This window comes from Macrotis lagotis, chromosome X (genome assembly GCF_037893015.1).
Source record: "Macrotis lagotis isolate mMagLag1 chromosome X, bilby.v1.9.chrom.fasta, whole genome shotgun sequence".
NCBI classification, from domain to species: Eukaryota; Metazoa; Chordata; class Mammalia; order Peramelemorphia; family Peramelidae; genus Macrotis; species Macrotis lagotis.
In genome coordinates, this window is record NC_133666.1 from 140,758,970 (window position 1) to 140,784,211 (window position 25,242).

At 39.2% G+C, this 25,242-nt stretch overlaps 1 protein-coding gene across 3 annotated transcripts in view; it reads right to left on the reverse strand.

The window, feature by feature from the left end:
• The window catches only part of RADIL (Rap associating with DIL domain), a 133,835-nt gene that overhangs the window by 28,500 nt on the left and 80,093 nt on the right, over positions 1-25,242 (reverse strand). For all 3 annotated transcript variants that reach the window (XM_074207004.1, XM_074207002.1, XM_074207003.1), the window contains one exon: positions 10,194-10,431. In XM_074207004.1, coding sequence (XP_074063105.1) covers positions 10,194-10,431 — 238 coding nt within the window. The remainder of the gene's footprint in view (positions 1-10,193; positions 10,432-25,242) is intronic.

Genomic DNA, 25,242 nt, shown 5'->3' on the forward strand with positions numbered 1-25,242 from the left:
TGTCTGAGATAAGGATTTCTACCCCTGCCTTTTTCACTTCGGCTGAAGCAAAATATATTCTATTACAGTCTTTTACCTTTATTCTATATAATCTCTCTACTTCAAATGAGTGTCTTGTAAGAAGCATATTGTAGGATTCTGGTTTTTAATCCATTCTGATATTCACTTACATTTTATGGATTTGAATTCAGGCACTCCTGACTCCAGGGTCGGTGCTCTACCCACTGTGCAACATAGCTGCCCCCCAATGATTCTTAAATTGTCTTTCCTGGATCTATTCTTGAGGTCAGTGGTTGTGCTGATGAGGTATTTTACACATTTTCTTCTATTGTTTTGGGGGGAGGGGATTTTTTGGTTTTGTTTAACAGATTCTTGTTGTCTCATGAAATCATTAGTTTCCACGGATTCCATTCCTTATTTTTTTAAGAGAAGAATATTAATTTACCTTTTGCAACTTCTTTCCCAATTGACCATTTCTATTTTTGAACGTGTTTTCCATTTGCCCAATTGTGGTTTTGAGAGAATTTTTTTTTTTTGCACTTGTCCAATTGTATTTTCCAAGGCTTTTTTTTCTTGTTGCAAAGTGTTCATTTTCTCTTGGGTTTCTTTTTCAAATTTTTCCAATTGTTTTTTAAATTCCTCCCTGATCTTTTTTTTTTTTAGATTTTTCAAGGCAACAGGGTTAAGTAGCTTGCCCAAGGCCACACAGCTAGGTAATTATTAAGTGTCTGAGGCCAGATTTGAACTCAGGTACCTCTGACTCCAAGGCTGGTGCTCTACCCACTGAGCCACCTAGCTGCCCCCTGATCTCTTCTAAGAAGTCTTTCTGGGCTGCAGACCAATTCATATTCTCCTCAGAAGTTTTAGATCTCTTTGAGTTAGTCTTTGAATTCTAGGTAGTTTTCTATGGACCCCCCTTTTCACTGGCTTTTCTTCATTTTCCTAAGATCTTGTGTTAGGGCAGGGGCTGCTTCAGAGGTTCAGTGTTGAGATCCCTAGAGGCTTTGCTCAATTTTATTGGGTTTATTAACTCCAAATGGGCCGGCCAGTAGTGGGTGCTGGTTGTTTTCTGGAGTGTCTGTGACCTTGACTTGAGGCCCACTCCCTAGGCCTGGGGGTGGGGTGGGGAGAGAAGCAGAGTCTGAATCATCCTTGAACATGTGTGCTGGGCCCTTGGGCTATATAGTTAATCTCATTATTCTCTCAGCACTGAGAGAGATTTGCTGCCCACACCTGAGCCTGGGGTATGGGGCAGGGGGTAGGGAGGTTGTCTCTGGGAAGAGTCCTTTCCTCTTACACAATACGGGGCACATGGTCCTGGTCTTACAGGCCAGCAGAGCTGACTGGACTGATGTACAGTCAGTGTGCTGGAACTCTCCTGATTGCTTCCAAAGACAAAAGTTTCTCTGGCTGTTCTGAGGTTAATCCCCAAGCCTCACCCCACTGCCCCTGAGTTGGCCTTCTGCTCTCTGCCCCAGGCTCACCCACGTTTCTCTGAGACAGACCTTGTTGGTAGATATAATTCTCCTTTGCTCTTTCTGGATTTCATGTATTTGAATTCTGTTAAGAGGCTTGATTCATGTTAGTTCTGAGGTTAAGCCAGTAAACCTTATGACAGTGCCTGACTTCTTTTCGCCATCTTGGCTGGAAGTCCTAGTGAAAAACTAATTCTTGAAACAATATTTAAAAAGAGATACAATAAAATTCATGACCTCAAGAGATCTATGTACAAAGGCACAAAGTATCACTAAATCAATAAACACTAAGTACCTACTCTGTACAGTGCACAAAGAACACAAGTAGGCAAACTAATTCTTCTAGGTATAATCATTGAGAGCTGGTAGAATGATATTCATGACTATAATGTGGAAAAATGATGAAAAAAGAACCAAGAGAACAAATACTGTACACTGTGTAGTCAGAAAATAAATTCATGAGAGGAAATCTAGAATCAAGCAGGGAAAAAACACGACAAAAGATATTTGAATCAATGAAGACAGAAACAGAAGCAATTCTGACAACAGGTAGGATGGGGAATTATATAAAGAGTTAGGAAACTGATCACAAAACTACCCAGCTGCATAGCACTGTTCAAAGGGGAATGTCAACTATTTTAATATTTTCTGAAGCTCTATGTCCAAAACACAGCTAATAATTTAATGTCTTTTCTGAACATTAACTTCCTTCTTCAAAATTTGGAAGAAATTATAGTGGGAATTGCCATTCCAGACTGGATTCCTATCAACAAGAAAGAAGTACAATTTGCTGAAGAGGAAATGATAGGAACCTTGAGAACAAGTTTCTTCTCTATCTTAGAAGTCATGAAAAAAGAGGAGGAAAAGGGAATAATGTGCCACATCTCTAGACTAAATTTTTTGAAATTTTGAGATCCAAATTTTCTTCTTCTTTCTTCTTCCCCCTACTTGATAAAGTCAGCAATCTCATACAGATTATACAAATGCAGTCATGCAAAATACATTTCTGCATTAGCCACTTTGCAAGAAAACAAAGACAATCCCTCCTCAAAAAAAAAAAAAAACCGCTCAAGAAAAATAAAGGGTTTTTTTTTTTGTCTTAGGTTTTTGCAAGGCAAATAGGGTTAAGTGGCTTGCCCAAGGCCACACAGCTAGGTAATTATTAAGTGTCTAAGATCAGATTTGAACCTAGGTACTCCTGATTCCAGGGCCAGTGCTTTATCCATTGCGCCACCTAGCCGCCCCAAGAAAAATAAAGTTTAAAAAATGCTATGTGTATTCAAAGTCCATTGGTTCTTTCTCTGGAGGAGGATCATATTGCTAAGAATAGCTAAGTTATATGATTAATATGGCTCTATGTTTAGCATGGTTATACATGCAAAGCCTATGTTAGATATTAGATTATTTTCTGTTGGGGAGAAGGGAAGGAAGAGAGAAAAATGTAAAACTCTAAACCTAGCAAGAAAATGTTGAAAACTACCTACCATTGCATATAGTTGGAAAAATAAATATTTCCTGAAAAAAATTGCTTAGTTATATACAGTTGAACATTGCATAATATTGCTGTTACTATGTATAATGTTCTCCCAAATTTGCTCTCTATTTTCTAAAAAGCAGCCTATTCATCATTTCTTATAACACAATACAGTATTCCATCAAAATCAAATACAACTTGTTCAGCTCTTCTCCAATTGATAGATATAGTCTCAATATCTAATTCTTTGCCACCACAAAAATAACTGCTATTGATATTTTTGTACATGTAAGTCCTTTTCCTTTTACCTCTTTGGGATACAGACCAAGTAATGGTAAAGCTGAGTTCAAAAGATGTGCAGTTTTAATAACATTTGGGCATAGTTTCAAATTGCTCTCCAGTATGATTGGGTTAGTTCACAATTCCAAGGACAGCACTGCATCAGTATCTCAATTTTCCCAGGTTCCCTCCAACATTTAGCATTTTCCCTTTCTGTCATATTAGTCAATCTGACAAGGATGAGATGGAATCTCAATGTTTTCTTTAATTAGTATTTCTCCAACCAATAATTGTGTTTTAGTGCATTTTTTTCATATGACTATAGTTTCATATGCCTATATAGACTGCAGTTTTATTTCTTCTTCTGAAAATTGCCTGGTCAAACCCTTTGACCATTTATCAACTGGAATGACTTGCAGTCTTATAAATCTGACTCAGTTCTCTGAATATTTGAGAACTGAAGTCTTCTTCCTTACAGAAACATGCTAAAATTTTTTTCTTGGTTTTCTACTTTCCTTCTAGTCTGGCAGCATTGGTTAGTTTATGCAAACTTTAATGTAATCAAAATTGTCCATTTTATATCCCACAAATCTATCTTTTTTGGTCACAAATTTTTCCTTCACCTATACATCTAATGGGTAGAATTTTCCATGCAACCCTAACTTGCTTATATATCCTTTATGTCTATATCATGCACCCATTTTGACTGTGACTTTAATATATGGTGTGAGTTATAGGTTGTTGCTTATTTCTGACAAACTGTTTTCCAGTTTTTGCAGTAATTTTTGCCAAGCTTGGATCTTTATGTACCTAATCTATTCTACTGATCTACCACTCTATTTCTTAGTCTGTACCAGACTGTTTTGAGAATTTGTTGCTCAAATCATGTCCAATTTTTGTGAACTCATGGACCATAGAATACCTGGTCCTTCTATCCTCTGCTATCTCTTGAAATCTGTCTAATTTTATTTTCCTTGTTTTCATGCCACTATCTATCCATTGCATCTTCTGCCAAACTTCAATCTTTCCCAGAAGCAGAGCCTTTCCAATCAGTTGTCTTCTTGTTATCTGGCCAAAGAATTTAAGCTTTGGCTTCAGTATTTGAACTTCTAGTGAATAGTCAGAATTAATTTTTTAAGTAACGACTGATTTGATCTTCTTGCAGTCCAAAGGACTCTCAAAAGTGCTCTCTAGCACAATTCAAACTGTCAATTCTATGACACTCTTCTTTTTTTATAGTCCAACTCTTAAAGTCAAACATTGCTACTGGAAAAACCCCTCCCAAATTACTGTCTTTTCATGGCAGAAGGGCTTGTATATAGCTCAATGAAACTAAGCTATGTCATGCAGGGCTTCCCAAAATGGACAGATTATAATAGACAGTTCTGACAAAAGTTGATTCACTAAAGAAAATGGCAAATCACTCTAATATCTTTGCCATGAAAAGCCCTCAGGACAGTATTGAACTGAAAAAAGACATGATGTCGAATGACAAGCCCCTCAGGTACTAATTAAACAGCTAACCCAAAGTCATAAGGGAGCTCAGCTGCTGTTGTATCTGGAGACAAAAGAAAAGTCCAGTGCTACCAGATCAATGTTGCATAGTTGAAATGTGAGATCTCAGAACCAAGGAAAGCTGGATGTGTCCAAATAAGAGATGGAAAAATTAAATATCAACAACTGGGTGTCAGCAAACTTAAATGGACAGGAATGGATAAAATCATTACATGTACTACTGTGGGTAAGGATCCCCTAGATGAAATGAAGTAAACCTCAGAGTTAGTGGTGTTCGTCCTTTCTACTAAAAAAAAGACCAAAATGATGTCCCGACTATGACTGCTCAGATCAATACAGGCTTGGAAAGCTATATTACAGGGAAAACATTTAGAGTGAAGATGTCTCTAAATTTGCACACTGCACATTTCTTTTGAGTTACTGTAACTCTGCTTTACTCATGGAACACAGTCCCTTCTTTGACATAGGCATGCCATGCTGGATGCTCCAGGCTAGTATCTCCCAAGTCTCATGATCAAACCAAAGTTCTTCAGAAAGACTTTTTAGAGCATCCTTGTATCATTTCTTCTGACTCCTAAGTGAACACTTGCCTTACATGAGCTGTCCATAAAATAATATTTTAGGCAAATGTGTTTAACTTTTGAACAACGTAGCCAGATCATTAGATTTGTATTTTTTGCAGTAGAGTTCAAATGCCTAGAAGTTCAGCTAGAGAAAGAACCTCAGTGACTAGTACCTTATCTTGACAATCTTCAGACACCTTCTAAAGCAATTCAAATGGAAGTATTTCAATTTCCTGGCACATTGGTACGCTGTCCAGGTTTCACAGGCATACAATGAGATCAGCAGATCTAGACCTTCAGTTTAGTAGGTCCAATACCATCTCTCTCCATACTTTCCTGTGAAGCCTCCCAAACACTGAGCTAGCTCTGGCAATGTGTATATCAATTTATTTCCCTGACTGCATTCTGCTCCTATTTAGCCCAGAAAAATTCAAATGCTTGGTACCAACTTGACACATAGGTAACACACAGAATTACTTTCATTGGCAAAGTTCTTTGAAAGGATACTAGTGTGTCCTCCAACTTCAATCAATTAACATTTATTAAGTGTCCATGATGTGCTAGGTGAACAGTGCTGGGGAAATGAGAGAGGGAGGGAGAGAGAGAGAGAGAGAGAGAGAGAGAGAGAGAGAGAGACAGACAGACCAAAGACAATCCCTGACTGCCCTCCAGGAGCCTGTGCTTTAATAGAGGTGAGCAAGCTGTATAGAGGATGAGGAGGAAACAGTGACTAATGGAAGGGTGGAGAACACTTCCCATTAGAAGGTGGGATTTGAGATGGGACAGCAAGGAAGTTGGGCAGCAGTCTGGGTGTGGGGGCTGAGAGAGTAGGTTCAGGATGACTCCTAGGTGGCAAGCCTGACAGACTAGGAGGACAGTATTGTATTGCTCTTTAGTGAGAGGGAAGATAGGCTGTAGAGAGAAAGATAATGAATTTTGTTTTGGACACAAAGAGCTTAAAATCCAATCTGAGATGTGGGACATTAGAAGTCAGCAGAGGGGGGTGGCTAGGTGGTGCAGTGGATAGAGCACAGGCCCTGGAGTCAGGAGTACCTGAGTTCAAATCTGGCCTCAGACACTTAATAATTACCTAGCTGTGTGGCCTTGGGCAAGCCACTTAACCCCATTGCCTTGCAAAAACCTACAGAAAAAAAAAGTCAGCAGAGAGCTTAGGGCAAAATAACTTATTTAAGAGTCATCAACAAAGAGATGATTATAACTGTGAGTGTGCATGAAGTAATATAGAAGAGGAGAAGGTCAAGGACAGAATCCTGAGGGACAGCTCCAATTAGAAGCTGTGATTTGAAGCAAACATGACAGAGGAGTGCCCAGACAGGTAGGAGAAGAACCAAAAGAGATGGCATTATAAAAACCTAGAGAGAAGAGACTGTAGAAAAGAGGGTGATCAGCAGTGTCAAAGATAGTAGAAAGATCAAGGAGAATGAGGATTGAGAAAAGGTCACACTGGATTTGACAACTATGAGATCATTAGTAATTTTGGAGAGGCAGTTTTGGTGGGATGATAAAGTAGAAGGTCAGACTATAAGATAAAAGGACTGAGAAAAGACTGAAAATACTGAAAGAGTAGAGGATGACAGAGGACAGGAGAAAAGGGATTGCTTTAATAAATAGAGGTATTATTAGTTTGGTAAGGAGCTACTTAGTCATGTGAAACTTAAATAAAGGAGAACAGTGGTAGAAGGATTTGAGGAAGGAGGGAGAAGAGGGATTTCACAGTGAATGGCTTTGAGCATTCCAGTAAAATATGAGGCAGGGTTCTCAGGTAAGAGTCATGGGAGATTTAAGAAGGTTTAGAAGAGTGTGGTACAGAGTGCTGGACTGATCATAGACTCATCTTCTTCAAGTTAAATATTCACACTCAACTAAAGTGGCAACCCAAGGCTAAAAATAACTACTAGAAGAATTAATGTCAAGAGATTAGAGTCTCTCTGAACTGGAATAGTTTGTGGCTAACTTGGAGAGAAAGCAGAGCCAAAACACAGCTGGCAATGGTGGAGCAGAAAAAGAATGGGCAATTTTCAAAGATCTGATGTACAGAACCGTATTAGCTCACCTGAGTCAGAACACTTACAAGATTGGTGTGATGAAAATGAAGAAATACAGAAGCTGCAAAATGAAAAACTAGGACTCCACAGGATTTACCAGCAGGATAATTCATCCATTTCTAAGAAGGCAGCATTTAATTCTAACAACAGTCAAGTATAAGTGAAGCTTGCAGAGATGCAGAACTCTTGATTCACTAAGAAGGCAGATAAAATTCAATTTTTATGCAGATAGTAACAAAACCAAAGTGCTTTTAAGATGCCTGGAAAAGGGTGGCTAGGTGGTGCAGTAGATAGAGTACTGGCCCTGGAATCAGGAGTACCTGAGTTCAAATCCGACCTCAGACACCTAATAATTACCTAGCTGTGTGGCCTTGAGCAAGCCACTTAACCCCATTGCCTTGCAAAAACCTAAAAAAAAAAAAAACCAACTAAAAAAAAAGATGCTTGGAAGGCTATTTATGGGCCAAAGACCTATGGTGCATCTCAATAGCTTAGTCCTGATGGATCCACATTGATGAAAGAAAGGGACATGATCCTAGAGATGGGTTGAACATGTTCTTAACACTAGTTAAGTGTTAACAGACTCTCATCAAACAATGCAGAAGTCACTGACCTTTTACTTCAAGTTGAAGTCAATCCATCCCTAGCTAAAGAAGAGGCTTTGAATGTCATTAGGCTCCATTGAAGTGGCAAAGGATCAGGTGCTGATTCTATTCTAATTGAGATCTAGAAGGTGTGTGTGTGGGGGTCCACTGCTTATCCACAAGCTAACTGAAATTTTCTAGGTTATATGGCATGAAGAGGTTATCCCCAAAGAATTCAAGGATGACTTCATTGTCCATCTCTATAAAGATGAAGGGAATAGACTGACCTGTGACAATCACAGGGGTGTTTCTTTTAGTCATTGCTGGTAAGATTCTTGCCAGAGTCCTTCTCAATAGGCTGATCTTTCACCTGGAAGATGCTTACCTCTCTGAGAGCCAGCATGGCTTTAGAAAGAGTCAAGGAACAGTTGATATGGTGTTTGCTGTCCAACAACTCCAGGAAAAATGCCAGAAGCAGAACTGTCAGTTGTGAGGACTTATGGGAAATTATGTCAAAATTTAGTTGTCCAGAGGAGAAGTTTATCAGTATTGTACATCAGTTCCTTGATGTGTTTGCCCTGGTTCTGGGTAGTGGAAGATGCTCTGAGATTTTCCAGTAACCAATAGAGTAAAACAAGGATGTCCTTGCTCCCGTGCTTGTTGGCAAGATGTTTTCAGCCATATAATCGACATGATAAACAAGGCCTCAAGGTCACTGATGGCAAATTCTTCAACTTGAAAAGGTTACAAGCCAAGATCAAACCAGATGATCATGCAATCAGTGCTTCTGAAGCTGAGATGCCACAATGCATGGATCAATTCTATACTTGTACTAATTTTGGTCTAATAATTAATACCAAGAAAATACAGGTGCTCCATCAGCCAGCACCACACCATTAGTATGTGGAACCATTGATTACAGCAAATGGAGAAGTTTTGAGTACTGTGGACACCTACAATGCCAGAGCTAGCTCAGTACTTGGGAGGCTCTGGAAAAAAGTATAGGAGAGAAGTATTAGACTAACTACCAAACTGAAGGTCTACAGAGCTATTGTGCTGACCTCTTTGCTGTCTGTGAAACCTGGACAGTCTACCAGAGCCATGTCAAGAAGCTGAATCACTTCCATTTAAATTTTCTTAGGAAGATTCTGAAGCTCACCTGACAGAAGAAGATACCAGACAATGAAGTCCTTTTTCAAGCTAAACTATTCCAACATTACTATAAAAAGTGCAACCACAATGAACTGGGTCCTTTGTAAGAATACCAGACATACACTTGCCAAAAAGACTACTTTTTATGGAGAACTCATACAGCATTCATTATAGTCACAATTAAGTGCTCACAAGGGGGTCAGAAGAAGCGAAACTGAGGCACCCTGAAGGACTCACTGAAGAACTTTAGAATTGACTGTACAGCTTGGGAGACCCTGGCATAGGACCATCCAGCATGGCATGTCCCCATCAGTGAGGGGGCTGCACTCTATGAAGAAGGAAGAATTGAAGCAGCTTCAAAGGAAATGTGACATATGTAAGTTCATAGTACCAACCCCACCCCAGGTGTTCACATGGACTATTTGTGCCCAACCTGTGGTAGAGCATTCCGAGCTTGTATTGGGCTTATTAGACACAATCGGACACACTGTAATTTGTCTCAGATGTAGTGATGTTGTTTTGGTCTTCTTCGATAACAAAGGACAAGAACCAACCAGAAGAGTCACTGTGGAGAGCAGGATAGTAAGTTGATAAAACAGGTAGAGTAGGATTGCTTAACTGCAGCAAAGGCCTAGTTGAAGTTGCGCAACATAAATTTATAGAGGATCCAATCAGAGAAGCTGTACAAGTTTCTATATCCTTATTAAGGAGCAAGTGTGTAGGAGCAAAAGGTGTCAAATGGTTAGATTAATAATCCAAGGCTGACAACATGGCTGGGCATAATTGAGAATAATAAAAGAAATACATTTCAAATAACTGCAGAGAAGACAACTCCAAAAACCTTTTTGGCAATGAATTCTCACATCTTACAACCTTGGTGGTCTGAAAGCTCGGCCGAATGTCTAACCTCCACTTACTCCCATGTGTTATACTCTGCTTTTTATGCATTTTACAAGCATTAGACATTTCTCAATAACGTTTTCTTGTGATGGTTTCCTATTGTTCAGAGTTAGTCCACAGGTTAAGAGGGAAAAACAGAGATCAAGTACCCCTGGAGGAACCAACCCTCTCATGCCCCACCTCACCTTTGTCCAAGAGCTGATTGAAGAGCAACGTGTTGGAGAAGAAAAAGAGGTAGGCAAACATCTGGGAGGCAATCTCTGGGTGAACCTCAAACTGCTGGAGGAGGTCCAAGGTGGCCTGATAGATAGACACAATACGTCTGAGCTCCTCAGGCAGTTGTGGGGCTGAGCACCAAGTTTCTCGGCTCTCATTCTGGAAAGGGACACACTCCAGTAGAATGGGCAGAGAGACGTACAGAGACTGGAGGGGGAGAAGAAACATAAGCATTGCCTTTGAACAAACTATGGAGATTTATCTTAGTCTGAAATTATTTTGAAGATCAATTCAAGCAAGTTTTCTGCATGAAACCTTTCTTGATTCACCCCCCCCGACAATGCCCCTACCCATATTTCTAGTGTCCTTCCTCCCAAACTATCTGTTTAACCATATAATTGTATATAATATAGATAGTGCTGTAGATAGAATTCTGGACTTGGGTTCAAATCCTTCCTTGAATATTCCATAGCTATGAGACCCTGGGCAAGTCACTTAAGTTCTCTCTGGCTCAGTTTCTTCATCTGATGAGAGATGGAATTCAGAACCAAAAAAAAATTAGAATTTAGCACAAGAGAAAAAAGGATTCTGTGAAAAGGAGCTAGAGAATACTTCACTAGTGGTCATGATAGGAAAGAGAGATCTAAGCTTGTTTTTCCAGGGGGAAAAAAGTTATCATATTTAAATGAGGGTTCACTACATTAATTTCTTTTTTAATTTTAATTTTATTTAAGGCAAATGGGGTTAAGTGACTTGCCCAAGGTTATACAGGTAGGAAATTAAGTGTCTGAGGCTAGACTTGAACTCAGGTCTTCCTGACCCCAGGGCCAGTGCTCTATCCACTACGCCACCTAGCTGCCCCCCCATATTAATTTCTAATTAAAATATTATAATCCTGGGATAAACAGAAGTATTTCCTTCTACTCTGAGTTGAACCAAACCATATAAATATGTGCCCTGAACTGAGCAGCTTACCTGAAACTGTTCCTTGCCTGTTCTCTCCTCATGATGGGTTAATTAAAAAAAAACAAATAGTATTTTACTACTCTTCACTATTCATCTGACATGAACAGTTAGACATGAAACTCCTCCCCTCCCTTCCCCACCAAGAGGCTATCCATCTACCTACTTAATCAACTGGACTCAAAATAGGCATAGTTTGAGGGGATAAAGTCTGATACCAAAGAGAGGATGGAGAAAACATTCATGCCATCAAAAATATGGAAGCTTCACACAGCACTGCAGAGAAAAATACTTAAGAACAGAAAAGAAGTAGCTTATTTATTAAGGCTTGTAGAACTTGGCTCCTTTCCCCAGTGTGCCTCCTAACACTTATGAAACTCTATCACAAGATTCCTTAGCATGAATGTCTAGGCTCTTGAACAAGCCTGTTGGCGGTCCCCCCCCCCCCCCACAAGTTGGTCTCTGCCTTAATCCATCCTCTAATCAGCTGGCTAAGTGAAATTCCCTAAAGTGTAAGTTGGACTGCATCACCTCCCCAGCTCAGTTAGCTCCAATGGGTTCTTATCACTTCCAAGATCAAACAAAAAAATGCTCCTTAGTGCTCAATGGCCTTTATGACCTAGGCCTCCCCTATTTTTTAGGTCTTACTCCATCCAACTCCACACTGCACTACCCTTTGATCCTGTGACACTGGCCTTATAGACATTCTATCTCTCTGCACTGTCTTTTCTATGTTCTTCCTCCTCAGATGCTGCCCACTGACTTCCTAGGCTAAAGTCCCATCTTTCTACTGTCTCTATTAGTGATTTCCCATTCCTCCTCTCCATGGCCTTCACTGCCTCTCTGTCAGAGCACTGTCTCATGAGCTAACTCAGGGGAGGGTCCTGTGGCCAGCATACAGTAGGCACTTGCTTAATCATGTTTACTGAATACTTTTTGATGTTCTACAATGTCACAATTCCTCGAGCATTCCTGGCTGTCTCATGACCACAAGCCAAGTAGATCTTTTGGAAAAATGGAAAACAGAAGTATAAGAAAATTCCTGGTTTCAAAGGAAAAAAACCTTCACTAAGAAATCCACCAAAGTCCATACATGCCACAAAGCAAAGAAGGAAAAGATGATCAGTGTTCATGGAAGACAAAGTATCCACCAAGTATCAAAATACTCCCACCAAATGACTTTATATTTATTTTGCATATTTTAAAATGTATCCCCATATTTTAGATATTGACTGACTTGGCTCTGTTTTTCCAGAGCCCAGTCTGTTGACTGATACCCTAAAGGAATCAAGAGACAAGGAAAACATTTACATGTAAATTAAAAAGTAAAAATCCAAGTTCCTAGCATGATTCTGAGTAAGACCCTAAACTCCATTATAATCAGATGAAGTCAAGTCACAGTATGTTTTAACATCACTTTTCATGGAAACATGTTTCTTCCCCAACAAATGAGCCCTAATTTCTACTCATATAACAATTCCCAGTCTGCCTGCTGTACATGTTACCATACTCGGACTCTGTAGGACAGCAACTATGTAAGAGAGCCACTGGTCCAGGAAACCTGATTCAAATGGGAAAACTCTCTATGGAAATGCGAAGGCTTCAAAATTTCCTTCTATCCTTTGAGAAGCTCCTCCAGATGGAGATGGGCCTATGCCTTGGCCAGGCCAATGGAAACTAAATGTTTAACCTCTGGGTGGTTCCCAAGATGTCAAACAAGGGGAAAACCTGAACAAATAAACAGGTTTATCCCAGTAAGTTCTGCCCCTTTCTGTTCTGTGGAAGAGCTGCTCCACACCCCACCTGGACCCAACTCAAGAGGAAGAGTTTGTTTTGGCTTGCTCCCTTTTGGACACATGGACTAGATGGGACACAAAGGAAGACAGGAACAGGAAAAGAGAAACTATAATTTTTCCCCTGAAATTCAATGTTATTTTATTTCTAGTTCTAAGAAAAATAGTTTTGTTGTTAAATATAAACTGTTCTCTTGGTTTCACTCACTATACATCAGTTCATACAGGTCATCCTAGGCTTCTCTGAATTCATCCATTTTGTCATGTATTACAGAACTGTAATTACATTCATAATTCATGTGTCTGAGTTATGGTTTCTATGACAAAATTTTCTAACTACAAACCAGTCTTTCTTACACTGGAGAATGAAAATCAGAGTTAATATCAGTGGGTTATTATTTTCTAGAAAATATATACATGCTTACACACATTTATGTATGTAATATTAATATTTAAGCCTTTCTCATCTTGGTAGGATCTTTGTGACTTGAATCTGTTTAGATTATAAGTTTAGGGGCTTTCTTTCCCCCTTTATTCTTTTAGTTTTTGCAAGGCAAATGGGGTTAAGTGGCTTGCCCAAGGCCACACCTTTTTTTTTTAAGTTTTTTTGCTAGGCAATGGGGTCAAGTGGCTTGCCCAGATAGGTTATTATTAAGTGTCTGAGGCTGGATTTGAACTCAGGTACTCCTGACTCCAAGGCTGGTGCTCACTACACCACCTAGCTGCCCCTCTCTTCCCTTTTTAAAATCTGAAGTTAGCATCCACATACAGACCTTTGAGAGAAAAAAAAAAACAAGCATTTCCATAAGGCCTTTGATTCTCATGATCTTTTTTTCCAGGCACTGAACAAGTACCCAAGAGGGACAATTCCCTCCCCACCCCAAGTATAATAATTAGCTATTATTCTTTTTAAAGATATAGTTTTGATTGTTTTAATTGCTTGATAGTTTTTGATTGCTTTTCACTTAGTCATTTTTCTAGTCTGATCAACAAGGAAATATAAACATATAAAGATCCCCAGGCCCCAAGGACTGGGTGTAGCAAGGAAGGATCAGCCTTCCAGCTAAAGCTATGAACTACCGTATTCCGCCCCCCCACCCCAAAAAAAGACCTAACTGGAAAATAAGTCCTAGCATGATTTTTTCAGGATGTTCATTACATAAGCTCTACTCCAAAAATATTCCATAGTTAAGTTCATCAGCCAGACAGATGCATTTAATAATCTGATGTAACACACAACAGACATATTGAAATATAAAATAAAGAATATTATTGACATGAATATTTAAAATAAATGATGATATAAATTATAATTAAGTATTTGTAAATACCCAAGTGGACACCTTTGGACTAGAGGTAAATGCTTATATAAAAAAGATGAACTCAAAACTTATTGCCAAATGACCAACTGGAGTACAGACACAATGCATAAATAACATACACATTTGATAACATCTGGATGGAAAGCCCCACCTCTAATCATAAGTAAGGGCGAGAAAGATAAGATTGAATGTGTTTCAGGCATTTTATGTTCTTGAAACCAAAAATGTCTGGTGCACACAAGCAGAAGAAGTGGGTCAATTTAATGCTGCCACTTATTTTGTGAGGTGGCCAAAGAGGTCTGCTAGTCTGGGATTTAGCCAGCAGTCACTGTGCTAAAGATGTGAAGAACTTCTTGTAGAGAGAAGAGATCAACAATCATTCGCCCAGGAGTCAATCTTCAGACTCTTGATATTGCAATAAGTAAGTCATTCAAGGACCATTCACGCATGGAAATCAATGATGATATTGAAAACAGAATGGTGAGAAATCAACATGGAACCTTTATGGAGCCCAGCCTGCAAGAGGTCATAACTTGGGTGAAAAGTTCATGGGATAAAATCACTGACAGCTGTGTTGCCAATGCACTAAGATCAGAGTACGTGGACAAGACGTATGCGGATAAGACGTATGCATTTAAGGAGAGCTCTATTACTGGACAAGAGAGACTGAGGCCAATGTTTCTATAGGAAACAGAGTTGCAAGAAATTCTGGCTGGATTTTGGAGAGTTATGACAATGTTCCAGAAGAAGATTACATGATCATATTTGAATAAACGTAGGTTTTTTTGACATGAATAAATGCAGACTGTTTGTTGTACTTTGAGGAAAAAAATCCAATACCATACCACCTCCCCCCCCCGAAAATAAGCCTTAATGCATCTTTTGGAGCAAAAATTAATATAAGACCTGGTCTTATTTTCAAGGAAATCCAGTAGAATAAGAAGCAGTTGCAGATCCAATATGTAGGGAACAGGAACGGGAGCCAATGGACTATTATGTTGCTCTGACATCAGAATTAGGTCATTTATCCAGTATGGACAGAAAAGCTACCAATGCTTTGGGTAGCTGACCAGCAGCTGCACACCACAGCAAAGAGTGGTTGCGGGCCTGAATCTATACTCATAAAAAGCAAGAGCAGAAGCAGAGCAGCTCTGTAGCTAATTCACAGGGGCAGTCTTATATTCAGGCTCTAGACCCCGTCAGAGATCTAAAGCTAGAAAACAAGAGAAGAATGGAAAAGGGGAAGGAGAAAAAGAAAGAAGGGGAAAAAAAAGGAGACAACGAAGTGAAAGGGAGAGAAAGAAAGGTAAGAACCTTGGTTATCTATGCAAGGAAAAAAAGAAGAGTCAGAAGCAGAAGCAAATTATATTGAGCACTGAGTGCCAGCCATATAAGGTCCAAAAAAAAATGATTTAGTCTGGTGTTGCCATGGCAACTGCAGGTTCAACTCAAAGACCAAGAAAACTTTGGGGCACCTAGGTGGAACAGTGAATAGAGCACTGGCTTTAAAGTCAGGAAGATAGGAGTTCAAATCTAGTCTCAGACACTTCACTTCTACTAGCTGTGTAACCCTGACTGCCTTATACCTAGGGCCATCTCCAGGTATCAGGTGTCTTAATCCTTTTCTGGTCACTGGACCTAGATGTTTCTGGAGGAGAAAGTGAGGCTGGTGACTTAGCACATCACCCCCCTCCCCGCCCCCCCCACTCAAAATTCATTTCATGTGCTTGTCATGATATCACCTCCCTGAGGTTATAGTCTTCTTCAAGAATGAAGGACAAGGGGGTGGAGTCAAGATGGCAGCAAGAGAACAACTTTTCCTAGGAGCTCTCCCTAAAATATTTCAAAAACCTTAAAATTATGACTCTAACTAAATTTTTGAGAGACAGAAAAAGAACCAGTGGGGCAATTCTCCAACCCAAAGTAACCTGGAAAATAATGGGAAGGCTCTGTTCTGTGTGGCTGGAGGGGACAACAGCATTCAGAAGAAAACAGTGCTTCCAGGTACAGCATCAGGGCACCTCCTGGCAGGAGAAGGTGTTTCCTGACCGGCCAACCCAGGGAGCACCACGCACAACTTAGAAGATCAGTGGGGAAACCTCTACCACAGAAAGCTCAAAGCCCAGGCCAGTGTGGCCCTACTCAGTGTGGTCAATGCCCTTAGCACAGCCCAGATCCCAGGAAACAGAAGCATGCCTGTGAAGCCGCCCAGCAGGAGCCACCGGCAGTTGCTTTCAAAACTCTCAGCCCACAAAAGGTAAGGGAGTGGCGGGGGGGAAGACTGTCAAGGTCTCTCCTCTATCCTTGGAAAAGGACTCTGGGGTCACAGTCTGGGCCCCCATACTGTCACAGAACAGGGACCCTCCTCACAGCCCCAGGGGTAGAGGGGAGCACTTATGGTCATCCACAGAGCAAAGCACAGGAAGAAGAACCTTCCACAAGACCTTGAAGGAACTGAGGTCCTTGCAGGGGTGTCCCAATAATACTGAAAAGCTCAGGAGGCACCCCAAAACCAGGAACAGGCTGGGGAAATGAGTAAACAGAAAAGAAAAAAGGAACCTGACCATCGGCAATTACTTTGATCTCATGGAGGATCAAAGTACACACAAGAATGAAAAGTCCAAGCTTCTCTATCCAAAGCATCCAAAAAAAATAGGAGTCAGGCTTAGACTATGACAGAGGGAGGTAGAGGAAAAATTGGGAAGAGAAATGAAGAAAGATGCAGGAAAAACATGAAAACCAAGTTAGCAGCTTTGTCAAAAAGATCCAAAAAATGTTGAAGAAAACAACATATTAAAAACCAGTTTAGGTCAAATGGATAAAACAATCCAAAAAAGTTAAAGAGAAAATGCCTTAAAAAACAGAATTGCACCACAGACTTCCGACCAAGATGTGGAGAGAAGACAGGCACAGTTCTAAAGTCTCCTGATCTTTCCCCATCTATGATATGAAACAAAACTCTTAACAGAAATCCAACCGACAAAACCCAGACAGAAAAGCCAGGAGAAAGAACATCTACCTCAGAATTTGTCTCCTGCAGTCCTGAGTGAGTCTGGGCCCAGAGGGTGGATCAGCTGCCTATCAGCCTGATTAGGGGCTGGATTGGAGCCTGAGGAACCGAGTGCTGAACCTGCCTGATCAGCAGTGGTGGTGCTAGACTGTAGGGGCTTGGGTCTGTTGGGGAACAAAGGCACTGGTGTTGGTGCTCACCCTCTGGAGCTGGCCCACAGGGCTGGGGTGCAAGACAGCTGCGGACACCATCCCTGGGCTCCTAAGGTTTGAGGAACTCTGAGTCCAAGCCTCCATGGCAGCACAAGCCTCTTCCCAGAACAAACAGAATTACAGACTACATTTTCCCCAGGCACAGGTGTGTGAGCATAAGAACCAGCCCAGCTGACAATAGGGTAAGATTTGACCTCACCCCAGGGTAAAGCCCACCACTGATTGAAGGCAAAAGTATTCAACAGCTTCAATTGCTCCCTTCAGGCTAAGAGAGCAGGCCTCAATCAAGGTCACAGACACTCCAGAGAAAGCAACTAGCACCTCCTACTGGCCAGATGGAGGTATTACACTTAGTGAATAAAGCCTCTAGGAATACCAACACCAAACAGATGTTTGGTGAACCAGCCCCTCCCCAACTCAAGGTCTTAGCAAAATGAAGAAGGGTCAGCGGAAAGGTGGATCCATAGAAAAATTCTTGGAAGGAAAAGACCTTAACTCAGAGAGACCTAGAACCTCTGAGAAGAATATGATTGGGTTTTCAGCACAGAAAGATTTCCCTGAAGAAATAAGGAAGGAGTTTAAAAATCAATTGGAAAATTTGGAAAAAGAAACTCAAGAGAAGATTAACACCGTGCAACAAGAAAACAAATCATTGGAAAATACAATTGGACAAATACAAAATAAGAATAATTCTCTCAGATCTTCAACTGGACAAATACAAAATGAGCATAATTCTCTCAGATACTCAATTGGGCAAAGGCAAAAAGTAAATAATTCTCTCAAAACCTCAATTGGTCAAATGCAAAGCTCTTTCAAAAGTAGAATTGACCAAGTGGAAAAGGGGGTTGCAAAAGGTAAATAAAGAAAATTCCCTAAAAAAAATGGGAGTCTGTGGAAACTAATGACTTCATGAGACAGCAAGGGCCTGTTAAATAAAATCAAAAAATAGAAAAAAATAGAAGAAAATGTAAAATACCTCATCAGCAAAACCACTGACCTCTAGAATAGATCGAGAAGGGACAACCTGAGAATTACCAGACTTACTGAAAACATTGAAGGGAAAAAAACCCTGGACTTAATAATACCAAGGAGACACAGTAAGGATTATGCAGGACATGGCTGCATCAACATTAAGGTATTGAAGGGCCTGAAATGAGATATTCCGAAGAGCAAGGGAGTTTGGAATGCAGCCAAGAATCCACGACCTCATAAAGCTGAGCCTTCTTTTTCAGGGGAAAAGATGGACATTTGACAAAATGGAAGAATTCCAAAAATTCTTGATGAAAAGACCAGAATAATAGAAAATTTGGACATCAAACAGGAAGTTCAAGAGATGCATGAAAAGATTAAAAAAAAAGTGGGGAGTAAAGAAAAAAAACTGCTATCCAATAACTTGAAACTGTCTATATCCCAGCATGGAGAAAAAGATTCTCATAACTCTTGAGAACTGTAACTATAACAGAGAGAATATAGCTAGCCAGAAGTGATGGACACTCATGACCTATCCATGAGACTGCTATCCAATGGGATGAAACTGGTTATAACCCCACTTGGGAAAAAGACTCTAATAACTCTCAAGAACTTTAACTCTGTTAGATAGACTGTACTTAGCTGGAAATGACAGATACTCAGAATTGTTATGACTGAGACAAAATGATTGTAAAAAGCCTACTCCATTAAAAGGGGGACAGGAAGGAGATGGGAGGAGAGAGGGGAATGAATGGGGTAAATCTCATTATACTAAGAGGTACAAAATACCTATGGTAATAGAGGGGAAGAAGTGAGGAGATGAGAAACACCTAAATTTTCTTCTCATCAAACTTGGCTTAAAGTCAAATTACACACATACTCAGTTAACTTAAAAAACATCTAAGCTTTCAAGTACTAAAAGGGGAAAAGGGGAGGGGGGCAGAGAAAGGGAAGGGGAGGGAAAAAGGGGGGGACTAACAAAAGGAAGGGAAAAGGGAAAAAGGGGAAGGGGAAAGAAAGGGGGGTGGATATAGGAGGGCAAACACAATGAAGGGGGTGGTATTAAGAAATAAAATACTAGGGAATATGGATAAAGGGGGAAAGGGGGAAAATACAAACGGAGGTAAGATAGCATGGAGGAAAATAAAGAATTGGTAATCATAACATTGATGGGATGAACTCTCTCTTAAAACATAAGCGAATAGCAGAATGCATTAAAAACCAGAATCCCACAATATGCTGCTTACAAGAAACTCATTTGAAGCAGAGAGATACATATAGAGTAAAGGTAAAAGGTTGGAGCAAAATATATTTTGCTTCAGCTGAAGTGAAAAAAGCAGGGGTAGCAATCCTTATCTCAGACAAAGCAGCTGCAAAAATAGATAGTGTTAAAAGAGATAAGGAAGGAAACTATATCCTCCTAAAAGATACCATAGACAATAAAGCTATTTGAATACTGAATATATATGCACCCAATGGGATAGCATCCAAATTCTTACAGGAGAAGCTGAAGGAACTACAGGAAGACATAGACTGCAAAGCTCTACTAGTAGGAGACCTCAACCTCTCACTCTCATCTACATAAATCAAATCATAAAATAAGCAAGAAAGAAGTTAGGGAGGTAAATAGATTGTTAGAAAAACTAGATATGGTAGACTTATGGAGGAAATTGAATGGGGATAGACAGGAATATACCTTTTTCTCTTCAGTACATGGAACTTATACAAAAACTGTCCATGTACTAGGACATAAAAACCTAATGATCAACTGCAGAGAGGCAGAAATAGTGAATACATCTTTCTCAGATCACAATGAAATAAACGTCACATGCAATATTGGGTCAAGGAAATACAGACCCAGGACCAATTGGAAACTAAATAGCCTCATTTTAAAGAATGAGTGGACCAAAAAACAAATTGTAGAAAGAATTAATCATTTTATTCTAGATAATGACAATAATGAAACAACATACCAAAACCTATGGGATTTACTCAAAGCAGCTGTCAGGGGATATATTATACATCTGTAAATGCTTACATGAATAAATTAGAGAAAGAGGAAATCAATGAACTAAATATGCAACTAAAAAATTAGAGAAAGAACAAATTAAAAATCCCCAATTAAATACCAAATTAGAAATTCTAAAAATTAAAGGAGAAATGAATAAAATTGAAAGCAAAAACCTATTGAATTAATAAATAAAACCAAAAGTTGGTTTTATGAAAAAAACAATAAAATTGATAAACCTTTGGTCAATTTGATTAAAAAAAGAAAGAAGAAAATCAAATTGCTAGTATCATAAATGAAAAAGGTGAACTCACCACCAATGAGGAGGAAATTAAAGTAATAATTCAAAATTATTTTGCCCAACTCTACACCAATAAATTTGATAATCTAACTGAAATGGATGAATATTTACAAAAATATAAGTTTCCCAGGTTAAATGAAGAGGAGATGAAATATCTAAACAACCCTATCTCAGGAAAAGAAATTCAATAAGCCATCACTGAAGTCCCTAAGAAAAAATCTCCAGGGCCTCATGGATTCACAAGTGAATTCTACCAAACATTTCAGTAACAATTGGCTCCAATTCTAGATCAACTCTTTGGAAAAATAGGGAAAGATAGAACTCTCCCTAACTCTTTCTATGAAACCAATATGGTGCTGATACCTAAACTGGGAAGAGTTAAAGCAGAGAAAGAAAATTATAGACCAATCTACTGATGAATATAGATGCAAAAATCTTAAATAAAATTTTAGCAAAATGATTACAAGTTGTCACTAGGATAATACATTATGATCAAGTAGGATTTATCCCAGGAATGCAGGGTTGATTCAATATTAAGAAAACTGTTAGTATACTCAATTATATCAACAACAAACCTATCAGAAATTATAAGATCATATCTATAGATGCTGAAAAGCTTTTGACAAAATACAGCACCCATTCCTATTGAAAACACTAGAGAGTGTAGGAATGAATGCACTGTTCCTTAGAATAATTGACACTATCTATCTGAAACCATCAACAAGAAATATATTCAATGGGGAGAGGCTAGAGGCATTCCCAATAAGATCAGAGGTGAAACAAGGATGCCCATTATCATCACTACTATTCAATATTGTACTAGCAATGTTAGCTTCAGCAATAAGAGAAGAAAAAAAATAGAAGGAATTAGAATTGGGAAGGAAGAGACAATACTCTCACTCTTTGCAGATGACATGATGGTCTACCTAGAAAATCCCAAGAATTCATCCAAAAAACTACTGGAAACAATTAGCAATTTTAGCAAAGTTGCAGGTTATAAAATAAACCTTCATAAATCCTCAACTTTTCTATATATGTCTAGCAAGATACAGCAGGAAGAGCTAGAAAGAGAAATCCCATTCAAAGTAACCTCAGACAATATAAAATGCTTGAGAGAGAAATCATATCCTTAAAGAAGAGACAAGAAGTCTAAGAGGGACCAAGATCAAACAATAAGATACCCGTTTTTTTCTAAATTAAAGGGAATAGTCCTTGAACTTTGTTCAAAGTCCACAGCTCCTTATCTGGATGCAGATGGCACTCTCCTTTGCAGACAGCCTAAAATTGTTCCCACTTGTTGCACTGATGGAATGAGCGAGTCCTTCAAGGTTGATCATCACTCCCATGTTGCTGTTAGGGTATACAGTGTTTTTCTGGTTCTGCTCATCTCACTCAGCATCAGTTCATGCAAATCCCTCCAGGCTTCCCTGAAATCCCATCCCTCCTGGTTTCTAATAGAACAATAGTGTTCCATGACATACATATACCACAGTTTGCTAAGCCATTCCCCAATTGAAGGACATTTACTTGATTTCCAATTCTTTGCCACCACAAACAGGGCTGCTATAAATATTTTTATACAAGTGATGTTTTTAACCCTTTTTCATCATCTCTTCAGGATATAGACCCAGGAGTGGTATTGATAGGTCAAAGGGTATGCACATTTTTGTTGCCCTTTGGGCATAGTTCTAAATAGCTCTCCAGAAGGGTTGGATGAGTTCACAGCTCCACCAACAGTGTAATAGTGTCCCAGATTTCCCACAACCCTTCCAACAAGGATCATTATACTTTCTGGTCACATTGGCCAGTCTGAGAGGTGTGAGGTGGTACCTCAGAGAAACATCAAAAACAAACAAAATGATTTTGATTACATTAAATTAAAAAGCTTTTGCATAGATAAAACCACTGTAACCAAGATAAAAAGAAATCTAGTCAATTAGGAAACAATATTTACAATTAATGATTCTGACAAAGGACACATTCCTAAAATATACAGAGAACTGAGTCATATTTTTTAAAAAAAGCCATTCCCCAGTTGACAAATGGTCAAAGGATATGCAAAGGCAATTTACAGATGAGGAGATCAAAGCAATCAATAGCCATATGAAAAATTGCTCTAAATTGTTAATTATTAGAGAAATGCAAATTAAAGATTCTCTGCAGTACCACCTCACACCTCTCAGACTGGCCAATGTGACCAGAAAGGACAAAGATCCTTGTTGGAAGGGTTGTGGGAAATCTGGGACACTATTACACTGCTGGTGGAGCTGTGAACTCATCCAGCCTTTCTGGAGAGAAATTTGGAACTACGTCTAAAGGGCAACAAAAATGAGCATGCCCTTTGATCCAGCAGTACCACTACTGGGTCTATATCCTGAAGAGATGATGAAAAAGGGTAAAAACATCACTTCTACAAAAATATTCATGGCAGCCCTGTTTGTGGTGGCAAAGAATTGGAAATCAAGTAAATGTCCTTCAATTGGGGAATGGCTTAGCAAACTGTAGTATATGTATGTCATAGAACACTATTGTTCTATTAGAAACCGGGAAGGATGGGATTTCAGGGAAGCCTGGAGGGATTTGCATGAACTGATGCTGAGTGAGATGAGCAGAACCAGAAAAACACTGTACATCCTAACAGCAACATGGGAGTGATGTTCAACCTTGAAGGACACACTCATTCCATTAGTACAACAATCGGGAACAATTTTGGGCTGTCTGCAAAGGAGAGTGCCATCTGCATCCAGATAAGGAGCTGTGGAATTTGAACAAAGTTCAAGGACTATTCCCTTTAATTTAGGAAAAAACATATCTTATTGTTTGATCTTGGTCCCTCTTAGACTTCTTGTCTCTTCTTTAAGGATATGATTTCTCTCTCATCACACCCAATTTGGATCAAGGCACAACATGGAAACAAAGTAAAGATTGACAGATTGCTCTCTGTGGGGGGTGGGGGGAGGGAAGTAAGATTGGGGGGAAAATTGTAAAACTCAAATAAAATCTTTAATAAAAAAAGAAAGAAATACTACCATAGCATGTAATTGGAAAAATAAAATGAAATTTCAGTTTAAAAAAAAAACCAACCCCCAGCCCAGAATTGGTCAGATGGAAAAGGAGATAAGAAAGCTCTCTGAGGAAAACAAACCTTTCAAATATAGAATGGAGCTAAAGGAAGCTGATGACTTTGCAGGGCATCAAGACAGAATAACTCAATACCAGAAGAACGAAAAACTAGAAGAAAATGTGAGATATCTCACTGAAAAAACAACTGACCTGGAAAACAGATCCAGAAGAGATAATTTAAAAATTATTGGCCTACCTGATGAAAGTCATGATCAGGAAAAGCCTTGACATCATTTTTAAAGACTTTCTACCAGAAAATTGCCCTGCTATCCTAGAAGCAGAAGGCAAAATAGAAATTTAGAGAATCTACCAATCTCCTCCTGAAAGATATCCAAAATACCCAACCCCCTGGAATATTATAACCAAGTCTACAACTCACAAGTCCAAGAGAAAATATTACAATAATGAAGGACAAACACCACCAAGTGGAACTCAAAATTCAATAAATCTAGTTTTAAAGGAATTAATTAATTAAATGTTTGACCAAATATAAAAGGTTATGCACCCCCAGAGACAGTAAGGGAAGTCTGCAGAGATTTCTCTGCTCTCCCTGGGGTAGGACTCTGCTATTTGCCTACACTCAGACCCAGGTTGCAGTTTGAGCTTCCATACTATGATAGCTGGATCCCACCTTATAGCCTCAGGGCAGGGGGCAGTGCTGTGATCATCTACATATCAAAGCACAGGCAAGAGAGTATAAGACCTTGGAGGAATAAAGGTTCCAGTGGGTGTCCCTCTCAAAAAAAACCCAAAGCCTTGGAAGTGCTGTAAATTAGCCTTGGGCTGAGGAAATGAGCAAAGAAGAGAAAAAAGAAAGATCTAACCAAAGAGAATTACTTCAGTCCTATGGAAGATCAAAACACATACTCAGATGATGGCAAAATCGGACCTTCTGTATCCAAAACCTCCAAGAGAAATAGAAAATGAGCTCAGACTGTGGATAAGCTCAAAAAAGACTTTGAAAAGCAATTAAGGGAGGTGGTGGAAAATTTGGGAGGAGAAATGAGAGAGATGCAGAAAAATCACGAAAACCAAATGAAAAGCTTGGTGAAAGATATACAAAAACATGCTGAAGAAAATAATATGTTAAAAACAAGTTTAGGCCTAATGGAAAAAGTAAAACAAAAGGCAAATGAGGAGAAGAGTGCCTTAAAAAAGCAGAATTGGTCATCTAGAGAGATAAAAAAGCTCTCTGAAGAAAATAACTCCTTCAAATGCAAAATAGAACTAAAGGAAGCTGATGACTTTGCAAGAAAGCAAGAAGAAATAAAACTCTTCCAAAAAAGCCAAAAAATTAGAAGAAAATGTGAAATATCT